This window comes from Akebia trifoliata, chromosome 8, assembly GCF_017979445.1.
Source record: "Akebia trifoliata isolate Shusen 1 chromosome 8, ASM1797944v1, whole genome shotgun sequence".
In the NCBI taxonomy this organism is placed as follows: Eukaryota; Viridiplantae; Streptophyta; class Magnoliopsida; order Ranunculales; family Lardizabalaceae; genus Akebia; species Akebia trifoliata.
The window spans coordinates 41,224,525-41,241,558 of NC_141382.1; the positions used below are offsets into that span (position 1 = coordinate 41,224,525).

Here is a 17,034-nt window from a genome sequence, read left to right on the forward strand (position 1 = left end):
AACCTATTTTTGTATAAAAGAGGTCAAAATAAATCTTAAGAAAAGTATGTCAAAAAGCTCCCCTAGCCTCCTCCAAACCCTAATGTTGAAGTCCTAACTCTTTACCTAACATCAATACTCCAACTTTAGCTCAAAAAACGCCCAGAGACCTTTCAAAAACACTCAGAAATCCATAAACAAATTAGAAAAATTTAGATTTTAGTGGAAGATACTTCATCTTAGAAATCAGAAACGGATCCAGTAACGAAAACGAAGCAAGTAATCTCTTCGCCAACTCTGAGGGAACTATCGTTGTGATCATCTAGGTATTTTTCATTCTTTTTATTTTTTATTTTTTTAGGTCTTTTAACAATGTAGTTTTATTTGGGAAAAATAGAGACCGGCGTTTGCCGGGTGGGGTTGGTGCCTAACACCTTTCAACCCCGTAACGTGATCTCCGGACCTATATTTCCTTTCGTAGATTAGTGTTATTTGCCTTTTAGAGTCGATGTTCGGTTCCTAGACCGTAATAACTAGGTGGCGACCCCCAAACCTCGAAAGTCAAAAGCGGATCCGTACACCCCACGGATCGAGGGCGCTTTCACATATATAATTTAATTATTTTACATCTAATACTTTCTAATAATCTAGTTATTGGTTTCATACGCAATTTTATTATCTATGAATTAAAACTTTCATTTGTATTTTATCTAATTATTCTAGAATGAGATATTGGAGAATGATTTATTGTCCAATGGACTAATGCATGTGTTAGATTTTCCTTTGATATTATTCAATTATATATTTTAATATTTTTTCTCTTAGTTAATTTTAATTTTATTTTACTATCAATTTCAGCATAAATTTTAGTTAATTTTTCTAAAAATTTATAAAATAAATCTGATTTATAAATTCTTTTTATCTAATTTATGAAGGAAAACATTTATCAATTGTAAATATTTTTTTTTTGTTTATTAGAAATAAATGAAATTTTGTTAAAATTATAAGGTCTAAGTGACATTTCAAAACAATTTAAAAATAATTATCAAGTATCTTTATTTTCTTGTTCAACTATTGCATATGCAAGTGGAAAAATGCCATAATTTAGGTCGTGAACAACCGTAGTAAACAGTATGCCTTGACATTTATCTTTTAAGAATGTATCATTTAATCTTACAATTGATAAATATTCATTTTTAAAATCATCTATACATGCTTTAAAAAATATAAAAATATGTTGAAAATGACTATTTGAACTAATTTTAAGAAAATCAAAGCTTTCTAGATTTATTTTAAAAATATTTTAACAATAATATTCAATATTGTTATATGCCTTAACTTCACAATCATGTATTTCACGATTGATTTTTTTTTCCTTATTTTTCAAGCTTCTGTATATGTGATAAATACATTATATTCATCTCTAATATCAACCACTATAAATTAGAGATAATAAAATTGATTATTCCTTTCGTGAGTTAATATTTTATTCTTTATCAAGTTATTATTGGCTCGATGATGAGGTCATGAGTCAATTCTACCCATATGTGTGTGGGTTGTCTTAAATTTATGTATAACAAATAAATCACCATTTACAATTTTTTTGTGCATATATACGCCAATCACATTTTAAAAAATCGCATTTAACTATAATTTTTTCTTTATTATTAATAACATATTTTATAGAAAAATTATTTGTAATAGTTAAAGAAATTATTTTTTTCTTAATCCAATTATATTATCAATATAAATATTGAATATATTTTCATCATCGTCGGATGACGAACTCAAATTGTTATCAACAAATCCATCTACATCCCTATCGGAATCATTTTGTCTTACAACATTAGATTTAATTGTACTGTACCCAATATTATGGTTTATATCGGTATTTTAATTTTTAATATTGATTCAATAAGCTAAGCCCACATTGACTATAATTTGATTGATACGTTATAAAATTTTCATGTTGTATTACAAAAATAATTATTTATTATATTATAATATTTACGACTTTACATAAAAATTATTTTTAAAATATTTAATTATATAAGCGACAAGTTGCACATAATCTAGCACCAATTGCATTCTAACTTAAAAGTGAATCTAAAGTTTATGAAGCTTTGGTATTGCAGTTCATCTCTGATTCTCAAGAAAAGAAAAAAGAAGAATAATTCACTCAATTATTTTTGGAGTGCAATCATAATAATGGAATACAACTGATATTTTTGAAGTATTGGAGTGCAACTGACACTAGCTAATGTACAACTAGTTGGTCCTCAAACTTAGCTCACTAGTCAAGAGTCAAGACTCAGAGGCGCACAAAATTTTCTTCTACTGATCAATTGAGTAAATTTAATAGATTATAGAGGGTCTAGGCATAGTTAGCTAGGGTTCGACCTCGGTTTGATAATAAAAAATTGACTGAACGAACGTAAACATCGAGTTGCTCGATTTGCCCGAATCCAAACTTCATGTGGTTATAATTTATATTTATTTATTTTTAAATATCTTTGTTTCTTTCCATTCACAATTCACATTTTAAATTTAATTAACCATCGGTGTCTTTTTATAATTTCATGTTTGTGATGTATGAAATATATTTGTAAGACAAATAATTGTAAATTTTGTATTTTTTTTTTTTTTAATTTTTTTTTACATGCAATTTACTTTTATATAAGTTATTATCATTAATATATTATCTAACATTAATGAGGAATGAACCAACTCGAATTGGGTTGAGCCTTTAATGCCCGAGGTTGGGTTCAGCACAAGCACGGGTTGGTTTTTGACAAATGGACCAGGTTCAGCCCTTGTGAGTTGCAGCCCAACAATCAATGCAAATCGCTATGATCTAGGATCTTTAGGAAATATCTTCTCATCTTAATGTTCTTAGGGATCTGTGTGATTTTCTGAGATTTGTTCACGATTTCTTTAGGAACATCTGAACCGTAAACCCGATATGTTACTAAAATGTTAGTCAGCGTAAGACCCGCTCAAAACATTGACTTGTGGTTGTGACTTGTGACCCACAAAACACGTCTCTTTACATCACCGCGTTTTTCTTTGTGTTCTGACCAAAAATACCAAATCAAAGCCGACTCTAAGGGTTTCTTTTAGAAAATTATTAATTTATTTAAGGATGATTTAGATATATGCCCTTCACATTTTGATCAATATTTGAGATATATCCCTGTGTTTCCAAACTGTTGATATGCCCCTCCACATTTTGTTTTTTTCCGAGATATTAGTAAAGAAAATGACCTAAATACCACTCTTCCTAAAAATCACTTGATTTTCTCCCCAAAATGACTCATCTCCAATCTTAAGAGCTTATCTCCTTCAACTTACAAATCGCAAGAATGATATAAGATTTTCGAAGAAATAATGGATTTTGGATTTGAACAATAGAGGGTTACTACAAGACGTTGAAGGCTATTAAGGCTCATGGGCCTAACTCAATCTTATAAAAACCAACTTGTAAGGTTATAGTTGTCGTCACCTCATATATTACAAAAATTGAGCACCTAAGACTAATGTGAGACTACTGTTCTAATACCCTCCCTCTCATGGGATTACCATGTGCAAGGCTTGGGAAACACTTCCGCAAATCCAAAAAACGGAGACCTGGCTTTGATATCATATTAACGTTCATGGGTGTAACTCAATCTGACAAAATCGATTTGTAAGGTGAGGATTATCGTCACCTCAAATTCTGCGCAAATAGAGCATCCAAGATTGATAGATGCGGGACTATTGTTCTAACAAGATGAGGTTAAAAATAATTTACCCTAGAGGTAAAGAGTTTGAAGATAACCATTTTTTTTTTTTTGTGAACAAAAGTAGTGTGTTTTTCTTTTAGAGATTGAAGATGAGGGTATTTATGTCATTTTCCATTAATCTCTTAAAGAAGACTTAGGTCGATGGGCATTTCATCAGCCAGGGTGGTATCTCAAATATTGAGAAAAAATGTAGAGGGCACATGTAAATCATCCATAAATAAATTTGTAAAAAAAACATAAAAAGTCCGCTCACCTCTCTATAAATACCTCCCACCCCCTCTCATTCCTTCTCAGACCTGCACAGACCAAACAACAAAATATCTTTCACATCTCCAAGGCGAAATTCGGTGTTTAGTTGAGATTTACACCGATAATAACGCCATGGACATGAAGAAGATGACCTGTGCCGTTCTCATTGTCGCGGCTGCATCCATGAGTGTGGCATTGGCTGCTAATGAGCCCATCATGGCGCCTGCACCTCCACCTACACTTACAAGTGGCTCGACCGCAACCATACCCGTTATAGGATCTTTGATCGGGGCCTCACTCATGTCCATCTTCACCTTTTACTTGCATTAAGCTCACAACATAATTAAACAAATAAGAAGCCAAGTGATCATGGATTGAATTTTTGGTGTAATACTTTATTTTCCTTTTTTTTTCTTTGTATCGTGCTGTTGAGTCCGGTTTGATAATGAGAGTTGATTCAGCTTGTGGCATGCATTGTTGGTTTTTGTTTTTGTTTCTTATGTTGATGACATCCTTCTTATTGGTTTGGACTTCTGTTGTAGCCCAAAACTAGGGGTGTCAATGGACTGGTTCCAATTTGATTCCTAACAAAATTACAATCATAACCCTTATATATATATATTTTTTATTAATGTAGAGTGACATCATGGGGAATACATGGTGGACACCTTCTTGGGGTCCCGCGTGCATGCCTTTAGATGCGTTTTCTCTAAGATACAAGTAAAATGCATCTACGGCATACATGCGCACGCCACTACGTTAAGGTGTCGACCGTTGAGGTCACTCCAGCATGACTCATATTTTTTTGGTGTCTATTCTTGTCGATTTCGGTTCTAAAATAAGTGGAACTGGAACCAACAAAAATCATGGATACCTGTCGATTCCGATTCTCAAAAATATTTCAAAATCATTATTAAAAAAACTCCTAAAAAATTACATATTATCTACGAAATACTAATTTCTTTATAATTTATTTCATTAAATTTAAGAACTTTATATAATTTAAGTTAATTTTAAAATATAGGAAAACCTTAAATCTTGTATAATGTAAAAATAATTAACAAAATAAATCGGTTCTAGTTACCCGCGGGTACCGATCAGATAGAACCTAATGTTTTGATTCCTATCAGTTCGATTACATATTAGACCTAACTCTAGTTGATTCTAATAAAAAGGGAATCAAAATCGGGTTTTTCAATTTTGATTTTGGGTAAATGGGCACCCCATTGACACCCCTAGTTGCAACAACCCTCTCCATCAATGGACGGTTAAAATAAGAGGAAAAACACAAATTTCCTAGAAATCAATTTATAACTTCTAGGGATTATACCCATTTGCCTAGGGTACATTTTTCTTAGAATCCCTTGCATCCCAACCATCAGTTTGATGGAGAGCCTCAGTCCTTAGGGCATAAAATGGTTGGACCTAAGTCGAATTTAAGTATATTCATATTCAGATCTGAATGAAAACAATGGATTCATATTTGGATCTGACTTGAATCATACTAATTGAAAACATATTTGAAATCGGTAGGTTGAAAGAACACGACAAGAGATATTAAACCATATTTGACCCCTTTTTTATTCAGGTCTATTCCAAGGATCCAAAAACATTTAATTAGATTTTCAGATCTCTCTAAGTTTAGGCCAAGTCCAACTCATTTTAGAAGTTTTATTAAGAACACAACTTCAGAAATTCAAGTCCATTTGATTGGATTTGAAATGACTTGAAGCTAAAACATAGTAGAACCAACTTATCAAATCAACTTGTCAAATCGGTTAAGTCATTTTGAAAAGAGTCCGACTAAGGGTTGTGATCTCACCTCGTGACATCCAAAAATATGATCCCATCCCACAAGGTTGTTGAGGACGAAATTCTGTGAACTTAAAAAAAAATTCACAATTTTTCTATGAAATCTAGGGAAGCATTCGTATATGGGTATTTTCTTATATAAATATTAATAAAAGTATTTAAGGAACAATTTTTATAAAATTTTAAGGGAAAATTACTTAAAAGACTGTCATAGAGGAATATATTTCTAAATAGCCCATAAGTTTTGAAGGATAGTTTGATAAGACATTTAATAAACATTTTATATCTTAATGGTCCCTTATTATTGGCGAACTTACCGTTTTTTTTATTATTTACTGTCGAGTTCACCACTTTTTGATTTATTGTCTAAATAGACGCTTTTTTTATTTAGTATCGAGTTCACAATTTTGTACTATCGAACTCACCACTTTTTAAATAAAAAGTGGTGAACTTGACACTAGTAAAACCCACCCATTTTCAATTTTCGACTAAAATATATGTAAAGATCAACTAAAAACTTGAGATAACGACTTGTTTAGATGGTTTCAACCTAAAAGAATCGTTCTTAATCGATTTTCATCAAAAAGTTAAGAAAAAAAAAGTGAAAAAACCTTAATTTTTTGCATACATCTTCAAAATGTTTTTGATGAAATGAAATTTTTGAAACTCGATTGAAATGTCAAAAATCCTTTTTTTTTTTTTTCTTTTTTTTTTTTAATTTATGAAAACAATGAGTTCAAATGGTTAGGGCATTCAATAGTGAGAAATGTGGTAGATGAGATCTAGAGACTATTAAGAGAAGAAAAAATTACTAAATAGACTATTAAGAGACCATTCAAAATTTAAGGACTACTTAAAAAAAAATCCCTCCACCAAAGTCCTTTTAAATAATTTTTCCTATTTTTAATATCATAAAAACCCCTCGTTCCCTCCTCTCATTATGATACTAAAGATATGGTGGTAGTCTATTAAACTCTTCTATAAATAGCTTATACTTACAAAAACTTTATTTATTATATTATAATGTTTACGACCTCACACAAAAATTATTTTTAAAATATTTATTTATAGAAGTGACAAGTTGCACATAATCTAACACCAGTTGCACTCTAACTTAAAAGTTAATCTAAAGTTTATGAAATTTTGGTATTGTAGTTCATCTCTGATTCTCGAGAAAAGAAAAAGAAAAAAAAAATTCAATCTATTATTTTTGGAGTGCAATCATAATAATGACATACAAGTGATATTTTTGCAGCATTGGAGTGCAATTGACACTAGCTAATATACAACTAATTGGTCCCCAAACTTGGCTCACGAGTCAAGACTCAGAGGCACACAAAATTTCCTTCCACCCGCTTTATGTTGTACTGATCAATCAGATAAATTTAATGGATCATAGAAGAAATGAAACTTATTAAATTTGGATTTTAAATGTATAAACAATGTTAAGCTCGTATTTTACCACTAATTTTATCAAATCTATATAAAATAAGAACGAAAAATATTAACATTAACCAAATACATTTTTTTGTGTGTGTGTACTTTAATGAGATTTTCGGTATTTTTGAAATGTTGTGAATATTGACACAATTATCATGTAATGTTGATAAAATATTATTAAATTATTAATATTATTAAATGTAATGTAATGCAATATTTTGAAAATATAAAAAACTTTTGTAATTATTTGGGATTTTAGAAACTTTTTTTTTTTTAATTATTTTTCTTTTAAGGCTCTCGAAGGATAATTTTCCCCAAATAATTACCGGTATTATCGTTACGGAGTGTTGACTGAGAATCAGGATTTAGGGCTACACGTGGTACAATCTTTTATAAGTTGCTGTTAGGTTTTGTGTCCAAAGCAGTTGTACCCAATAGTCAATGAAATGGGAAGAAGTTTCAGACTCTCACTCTACTCAGTTGGATAAATGGCAAACAACACGAAAGAAATCAAATAAAAAAAAAACTATACCAATGGCGACTCTCCTCTTCCGATTCATCACAACTCTACTCTCTCTATTCTCATCCATCCAGCTGTCATATACCACGTCATCAATACTCTCATCAACCATCAAACTCCCCCGATCCAACCACCGTCAAACCACCTTCTCTGTATCTGACTACGGCGCCATCGGTGACGGAATAACTTACGACACGCCTCACATCCAGGCAGCAATCGAAGCTTGCTTTTCCTCCGGCGGTGGACGCGTCAGATTTCCGTCCGGCGGAAACTATCTGACGGCTACGATCTTCTTGAGATCGGGTGTTGTTTTGGAGATCGAAAAAGGAGCTAGGGTTTTGGGAGGGACTCGATTGGTGGATTATCCGTTGGAATCATCGAGATGGTACGTTGTGTTGGCTGAGAACGCTACTGACGTTGGGATCTGTGGAGGAGGAGAGATCGACGGCCAGGGATTGAAGTTTGTGGAGAAGATGGACTTGAGGAAGAACGTGATGGTGAGTTGGAACAGTACGGGTGCTTGTTCTGGTGATGAGTGTAGGCCGAGACTCGTAGGGTTTCTGGGTTGCAACAATGTTAGAGTTTGGGATGTGAGATTGACTCAACCTGCTTATTGGTGGTGCGTATTACACTCTTCTATGTATCTTTATCTGTTTGCTAACGTGCGCTACTACATAAGTAGGGATGTCAAATCAGACCGGATATTCGTTTGGGTCCGTTGAGGACCCGAAAGATCCATTTGATCCGAAAATCCTATAAATACCTGACAGTATTTGATTAAGTATAGATATTGTAGCTCTAAAATTGGAAAAGTTGACTTGGATGTTCACCCAGTTGAGACAACTCGATGACTCATGAGTTGATTCGGATGAGTTAAGTAATTATATGTTGCCAATTTTTTGTGTGTGTGTGTGTGTGTGTGTAAAATATGGGCTAGAAGTTTCAGAATGGGCTGAATTTTGGTGAGGATGATCTCTATGGTGAGGAGACCGTCCTCACAAAAAATCAGCATATTCCGAAATTTCTAACCCCAGTTTACAAGTTGAAGAATCGTTGACCATCAATTTCTAGTGTTAATTTGTAAACCACTTTTGATGGGGTTTGAAGTTTCGGAATGAGCTGATTTTTCGTGAAGATGATCTCCTCACACCATCAAAAGTTGTTTACAAAAAAACTTTGGCTATCTTGTTGTCCCTTGAATCCAACCCATATATATATATTAGTTATATACCATTATTTTTTAGTATTTTAAAATGAATAATAATGTTTCTTGTTCTCTACAAATTTTTTAAATATACCCCCGTATAGATCAGTAGATTTTCTAACTTAACTTTGAGTCTAGGGGCCGAGTCAGCTCTAAATCCAATTGAGTTGACTTGATGAGTTTAAAACTAAAATATGGAGATGGTCAATGTCAACCCCCACCGTTTAACTAGAGCGTAGTGCACTGGAATTCTTCATGATAAAAAGCCACATAGGCGATCTCTTTCTTGCTCCAAATCTCTTTCTCTAAAGCATCATTATCCTAAGTGTGGTATCCAAAAGAAGATGTTTTAGAGCATCTCTTCAAATATGCATTTTTTAATAGGGGCGGTCTTTAACAACAAGTTAAACACAAAGTCAAAGAGGCTTTGCACACCATGCTTTCCATATATTGGAGATACATTGTTCACTCTTTATTTTGAAATCACATCAACCAAAAAAGGAAAAAAATGGGCTTATCTTCTCCCAACAACTCTTTTAGAATCATTGTTTTTTTTATAAATTTTTTGCAAAAATTATAATTTGCCTCCTTAACATATGTTATACATTTAATCCCCTACTTCATTGTTCTTCTATATCGCTTCCACATGTTTTTTTCATTCCTATCTCAATGTCTCAATCTCTAAAAAATGGCTCAATTACAAAATGCCCGAGGGGCACGTAATCCATTTTTTGCCCTTAAAGATGATACTGTCTTGTGCAATAGTTGGTAAGTGATATTGCAACGTCCAAGTTTTGTGGGGTATCTTGTTTAGTTTGAAGCCAGAGCACAAATGACTCTATAGAAGAAGACAGGGTAAGTAATTTACTGTGATTGTATTTTTTATTTTTTTAACATTCTTAAATTCAACTTATCTCTAGATTTTTGATGTGAAACACTCATCTCACTCGACAAAAAGAAAACATTTGAACATTGTGGGAAGATAATTACGGGGTACTAATACGTGGGCAGCGATGATAAGGAAAGTTCCCAAAAATTGAAATATCATGAGGAATTTGTTTGATAGCACGAATCCCTCTAGTTTTACCCTTCAACACCCATTTCTCGGACTTGCCTATAGGCCCAGAACATGTTATTGATAGAAACTTCTATGAAAGGCCAAGACGAAAAAAATAAAAAGGGTGAGAAAATAAAAAAAGTAGGGATTTTACAGAATCATAGAGATTGTACTATCCTAAAATGCCAAAGTGAATGAAATGCTAGGTAATTTGAAGACAATGAAAGACGAGGAGAAGCAAGAGAAGAGCATAAGGCATTTGAGAGACTGACACATCTTCATATGATGGCAAAAATGAATGAGGGGAACAAAGCAAATATGATGTGGAAAACATAAAATTTGAGTTAGAGCAAAGAAAGGAAGAGAGAAGACGTATGAAGAAGGTGAAATAATTAAGTCAAAAGACTTTTTAACAATAAGCGATAATCAGTGAGAATACTTGCTCGATGGAGCACTTGATTTTTTTTTTTTCCTCTTATTTTTCCAAAGTAACATCAAACAATGGATTTAAGTTTTTCATCCTAGTCATTTTTCCATGGATTTTAATTTTCTCAATCAAACACACCCTTAGAGGAAAAAAAAAATGAAAGATTTTTGGAGGAAATTAGTTTGGGAAAAAAATATTGGAGGGAAAAAGATCAGGAAATTTGGGAGGATTAGGAAAGAAAAAAAGGAATACTTACCAAATGTCAAGTATTTGTTCCCTATGCTCTTTCTCGTTCCAATACTCTTTCTCTAAAGATACTTGTCCTAAGTGGGACCAATGTGAAGATGATTTTTTAAGGTTGATTTTGTGACTTGTGAGGATAGGCTAAGAGCTCCACTGCACTATTACATAGCTAAATGATGGTTGACTATGACTATCTCCATATTTATGAAGATCGAGATAGATGTCGGAGATACTTTTAGAGTTGATTTTTATGAGGATGAGCTCCTTTATCATGTAGAAGTTGTTACCAAGTCAAACCACAATGTACCCAAGTAAAGATGTCTTTCAGATAATTAATCAAACAAATAGAGAGCAAACCAAACAACATCAAAGATTTACTTGGAAAACCCTCTCAATGTGATAGGGAAAAACTATAGGACAACTCCGAACATAATCCTTTATTTAAAAAATAATGGTACAATGGTTTTCTTATCAATCTTTTGTCCAAAGCTCGAGAAATTCCATAAAATGGAAGAAATACAAGGATTACCTCTTTTTAACTTCAACAAGAAACAAGATCTCACTACAAAAAATCTCTCATTCTTGATGGAGAAGACCCAATACACTGTAGTGAAACCAAAATGAAGATCTCTCACAAAATTTTGCTTTTAAGCATCGATGAAAGCCTCTAAGAAAAACCCTAACCCTTTCTTCTTTTCTCCTATTATTTTTCTTCTTTTTCATTTTTCTTAAGAATTCAAAACAAAAACTTACCAAACTTACTTTTTTCACATAGGTGAACTTAAGTTAGTTTGGGCCTTACTCATGGGCCGACCTGACCAACCCAAAGAACACAACATTGATTGGGATTGTTGTTTATGTGTGTGATTGCAATGTTAGGTGGAACTAATAAGATGATTAATCTTTGATAGGATCCTTGGATCTTACATTACCGATTTTCTTCGAGGGAAATCGTTCCTCCAATTCTATTCTAAATTCTGAATTTTATTCGATAAAAAATAATGATCTACATTCTGATATTTATAAAAAAAGACTTCTAAATTACCTAGGACTCTTACGAAATTAGAATTAATCTAAAAAACTCCTAAAACAATTCAATGACTAAAATAAGTAAATGCCTGATACGTAATAGGATTTCTAACACCCCACCTCCCTAAAAATACAACTTGTCCTCAAGTTGGAAATTCAAGTAAATGATGAACATACTCTTCAAACTCAACTTATGGAGCATCTTTTATAGGAAAATCTCAATATCTATGCCATCACATTCTTCAATTGTTGCCATGTCATCATTGGTTTCACTCCCATCGATGGATAACAATTGACCATGTTTGCATACATGATTTGGTGAGTTATTTTCATCACAATTGAAAAACAATCCCTTAGCACGCCATTCTTGTTACTCTTCCTATGTTAATCGTTTAATTGTAGGTATGGTGGATTGCGAAATGGGCAACACATCCGTAGAGGGTCTTAATAATTGCGGCTTGAGAGTGGTTGAGCGATGGGGAGGGTGACGATCAACAAACTCCTGAGCGGATGTAATATTCTCTTCTCTATGCAAAGCAAGCTCGAAAGCATCCGTCAATAGTTCTGGATGCAACATCCGAACACCGGACTTGATATCTGGTCGTAATCCTGATATGAAATTGCTTACGAGATGAGATTCGTGTAGGGGTGGGTTGACGAGATTAGAAAGTTGCTCAAATTCGGTAATAAATTCTCGCATTGTGCCGGTTTGTGTGAGTTTAGAAAAAGATCCTCCTGGGTCAATGTGTTTCCGATCGCCAAAATGAGCACATATATCCCGTGAAAATTCTTGTCAACTTACAGTACCCACAGAACGATGCAACCTTCGAAACTAAGATGTAGCATCACCGAATAAGTGAAGACCAGCCAAGGTAACCATCTGATTGTCATGAATGTCGTGAAGATGTTGATACTTGACATTGTTCCGCAAGATCTAACCATCCTTCATGACCGATGCCCTCAAATTTTAGAGAATCTATCCGAATTGTTCGGCCATGAAACAATGGATTCTGCGGGACACCATAATCTATGAAATTGTTCTGGTTGCCACCCACGGGTTCACGAGCACCATGCACCAATGCTTGAGGGGACTTGGGAAGTCCTTGTTGCACTAGTGGTTGAGAAGGTTTAGGAAGGCTTTGTTTTGCATGATTCTCCTTGGGAAAGAGTATCTGTAATTGCTTCGACAATTGCTGCAATCGAGTAGTAAGTCCTTGCATGGTCATTTGTAGGTTAACCCACCTCAACAACTAGTTTGTCGAGTTTGGGTTCCAAGAGATCTACTCGGTCACTGACCTTTTTTGCCGACACCATGTTTAAAATCAAGATCGATTGCTCTAATAACAAATGATAGGATATGTGGATCCTATGTTGCCTATTTTCTTCGAGGGAAATAGTTCCTCCAATTCTGTTCTAAATTCTTAATTTTATTCGATATAAAATAATGATCTACATTCTTATATTTATAGAAAAAGACTACTAAATAACCTAAGACTCTTACCAAATTAGAATTAATCTAAAAGACTCCTAAAACCACTCAATGATAAGTAAATGCTTAATACGTAATAGGGTTCCTAACAGTCTTAATGACTCAAATTGGATGATTTGGAAAACCAAGATGGAATATGTTTTGTATTGCAAGGATTTGTATAAACCGATTGAAAATGATAGGGCCAAGCCAAGTGAGATGTCCGAAGAGGATGGCTTTAGAGTTTGATAAGTTTATTGTTTTGGATTCTCAAGACCAAGGGAAATGAAGAGAGAGAAGAAAGAGAAAAAAAGAAAAATGTTAAAGTTTTCTTGGAGGCTTTTATCGATGTTTAAGAACAAGATTTTGTGAGAGAAATCTTCTTCTTGGTTCCTCTACGGTGTATCGGGTCTTCTCTATTAAGAATGGAAGGCTCTTTGTGGTGAGAGCTTGTTTATTATTGAACCTAGAAAGAGGTAACCCTCATATTTCTTCTATTTTATATAATAGCTCAAGTTTTGGTCAAGAATTTGAGAAGAAAATCATTGTACAATTTTGTTTGAATAGTGAATTATGTTCTGACCATTCTTGTTGTCTTTTCCTTTACATTGAAAGGGTTTTCCATGTAAATCTTTGGTGTTGTGTGGTTTGATATCTATTTGTTTGATTAATTGCCTCAAAGACTTTGTTATACTGTGGTTTGGCTTGGTAATTGTTTCTTCCCTATTTAGTTAATTGTTTCTTTACTACACACATAGTCGGGAAGGTTCTCATCCTTCCCCAACAAGTGGATTTGTTCTTATGTTAGTTAATTTGGCGATATTGCTCCCTGTTTTATTGTAAATTAGAAATACCACTCGGAATTTTCAAACTGCTGAGGTCTTCCATATGAGACTAACGTAAAATGATGGAAATGCCCTCATCTACAACATTTTGTGAGATATGTCTAAATAACCTCCCATATGTATGGTAGCAACAAGATTACTCAAATCTCGTTCAATATGTATGTATACATACACATATATTGTAAACAAAAATGTGAGATAGTTGCTACCTCAGCCAAGAAAAGAAAATTTGATTTGATTTAAATGTGTTTAGCGGCTAAATCGGCTTGTATGGTTGCTGCAGTTTGCATATAGTTAGATGTTCTGACACATCAATCAGTGATGTATCGATTTATGGTGACTTTGATACTCCAAATAACGATGGTATAGATATCGAGGATTCAAATAATACAGTCATTTCAAGATGTATTATCGATACAGGAGATGATGCTATCTGTCCAAAGACATATACAGGCCCACTCTATAACTTAACTGCAACGGATTGCTGGATCCGAACTAAATCTTCCGCGATCAAACTTGGGAGTGCTAGTTGGTTTGATTTTAAGGGTCTTGTCTTTGACAACATCACTATTGTTGATTCTCACAGAGGGCTTGGATTGCAGATACGTGATGGAGGTAAAACCATTCTTTAAGTTCCTGAAATATTTTCTGTAATTGTTATTTATAATGTCTCAGTTTGAAATACCTGAGGAGCTTGCAGTTGGGATCCCATGCTTATGAATTTTACCCATTTTGGGCCTTTTATTGCTGCAAATTAGTTGTAGTTATTTTTCTGCTGAACTCATTCTTGCACCTGTCAAACACGCTAATATTTGTAACCATCTTAGATATGATTCAAGACAAAGTTGAATGGCAAAATAGAATTGCTGATCCCAGTATTTGGAATAAGACAAAGATGATGATGATGATGATGCTGTAATTCTAAGCTGTAAGAGTCTTTGAGGCCATCTTCTAACTATAATGCTTCTCTTGCTTTGGAATATTTGTTCCCGTTCTCACTTTCAACCTCCATCTATTCTTATTACCAGCTACAAATGTTAACTAACCAACTACTACAAAAGACCGATCTGTTGGAGAGGGGGAGAACTATGAATATGAGAAGATCATGGGGTTTAACTGGGGTATGAAACACCCGAGAGTGGAGGAAAATATACACTTAACACTCCCTCTCACTCATAAGGGTGGAAAGAATTGAACCCGTGACCTATACGAACCTAAGCGCTCTGGTACCATGTTTAACCAACCAACTACTCCAAAAGATGACCAATCTGTTGGAGAGGGGGAGAACTAGGAATATAAGAGGGCCATGGGACTTAACTGGGGTATGACACACCCGGGAGTGGAGGAAAATATACACTCTAACAACAAATGCTGTAATTTTGGGCCTTTTGTAATAAAATTTGATATCCTAACTTTGGTTAAAAGCATAAATTATTTAGTTTTCTTCATTTGATGATTATAATTATGAGTATATGTTCTTGAACTCATAATAAGACTAGTATGGAACTCTGCCAATGTGGTAAGCACAGAAAAAAATAGCATGAATAATTAGTTCCCTTTATGCAGGAAATGCAAGCGACATCACATTCTCGAACATAAACATCAGCACAAGGTACTATGATCCATCATGGTGGGGGAGAGCAGAACCCATATACGTGACAACATGCCCTCGCCACTCAAATTCGAAGGCAGGTTCCATCTCCAACGTATTGTTCCTCAATATATCAACTAATTCCGAAAATGGGGTCTTCTTGTCAGGATCAAAAGGTGGGGTTTTGAGAAACTTGAAATTCATGAATGTGAACCTAAGCTATAGAAGATGGACAAATTATACAGATGGATTGGCTGATTATAGGCCAGGATGTCAAGGTCTTGTTAATCACAGTACAGCAGGGATGATCATGGAGCACATTGAAGGCTTGGAGATTGAAAATGTGAAAATGAAATGGTATGATAGTCATTCTAGAGGATGGAATAACCCTTTGGATTTCACTTCTTCAACTGTAAATAATATTTCTTTCCTTAGCTTCCATTCAGGTCTCATCCAGTTGTAGAGAGAAGTCACTCCAAGGTCTCTTGTTAATTGTATTCTTTGGTGGAAAACAATTTGAATTAATTATAGAAAGGGTGAATGAATCATCGTGTTTCATGTTCTTCAATGGATCCAATAATGAATTTCAAAATGTTTACTACATTTTAAGAAGGAACACTAATTTGAAAACAATAGGGAATTCAATCCATATTATCAAATATTAATTTGAAAATGTTTTATAAATAAAAGTTGCATGAGATTCAACCGGTTGACCAAAAGTTAGCATCCGTAAGGGTGAAGAGTCTGTTTCAAAAAACATAAAAGAAGTAACTTTTTTTTATTTTTGAAAGTTAGAAAACTTGTTTGAATTCATTTTGGAGAACTATTTTCAAAAATATAAAAATATTAACTTTTTAAAAAACAAAAAGAAAGGATTTTGTATTTTCTCCCAAAGCAACTCGTTTGACGTCTCGTCTCGTCCATGAATGAGACCGAGTTTTCTCAGACAAGTTTTTCGATAGATTTTAGTTGTCTTGTTCGACAATGAGAAAATTGAGTCGTGATTTAAAATCTCATCCAATAAGTTTGACTTGTCTATCCGTCTCGTTAGGGGACGATGCCGGGATGTATCGTATGAGTCGTCTCGATCTAAGTCGAGATTTAAAATAATGCTTTCTATCCAAACGGACTTAAATAGAGAATGGCGATTTTTAAATATTATGAGAAATGTTCAAAGACTAATGCTGAAATGACCTCAAGATTGTACCTCACATTGCACATCTTGCTGTGAAAGTGTGTAGGAACCATAATGCTTTTTGACTATCTTGACGTGAAATACAATCTTGAGGTCACTCCAGCACAACTCATGTTCAAAATACCTTTCCAAGCTTAAAATTACAAAAATACCATTAGATATTTTTAAAAGGAAATTAAAATGACTTTTGTCA

General features: G+C 33.7%; 1 protein-coding gene across 1 annotated transcript; it reads left to right on the forward strand.

Moving 5' to 3' along the window:
• Positions 1 to 7,692: 7,692 nt before the first annotated feature.
• Positions 7,693 to 16,209, forward strand: LOC147396856 (Pectin lyase-like superfamily protein). The gene is made up of 3 exons (XM_086452123.1): positions 7,693 to 8,401; positions 14,339 to 14,670; positions 15,622 to 16,209. The coding sequence occupies exons 1-3, from the start codon at positions 7,704 to 7,706 to the stop codon at positions 16,107 to 16,109; spliced, it is 1,518 nt and encodes a 505-aa protein (XP_086308249.1). The 5' UTR covers positions 7,693 to 7,703; the 3' UTR covers positions 16,110 to 16,209.
• The last annotated feature ends 825 nt before the right edge of the window (positions 16,210 to 17,034 follow it).

Excerpts from the sequence above, each read along its gene's own strand:
- LOC147396856 (XM_086452123.1), top strand. The coding sequence starts at position 7,704 with ATGAAATGGGAAGAAGTTTCAGACTCTCACTCTACTCAGTTGGATAAA. Across the intron at positions 8,402-14,338 it reads ACTCAACCTGCTTATTGGTG|TTTGCATATAGTTAGATGTT; the intron begins GTGCGTATTACA and ends TGGTTGCTGCAG. Across the intron at positions 14,671-15,621 it reads ATTGCAGATACGTGATGGAG|GAAATGCAAGCGACATCACA; the intron begins GTAAAACCATTC and ends CCCTTTATGCAG.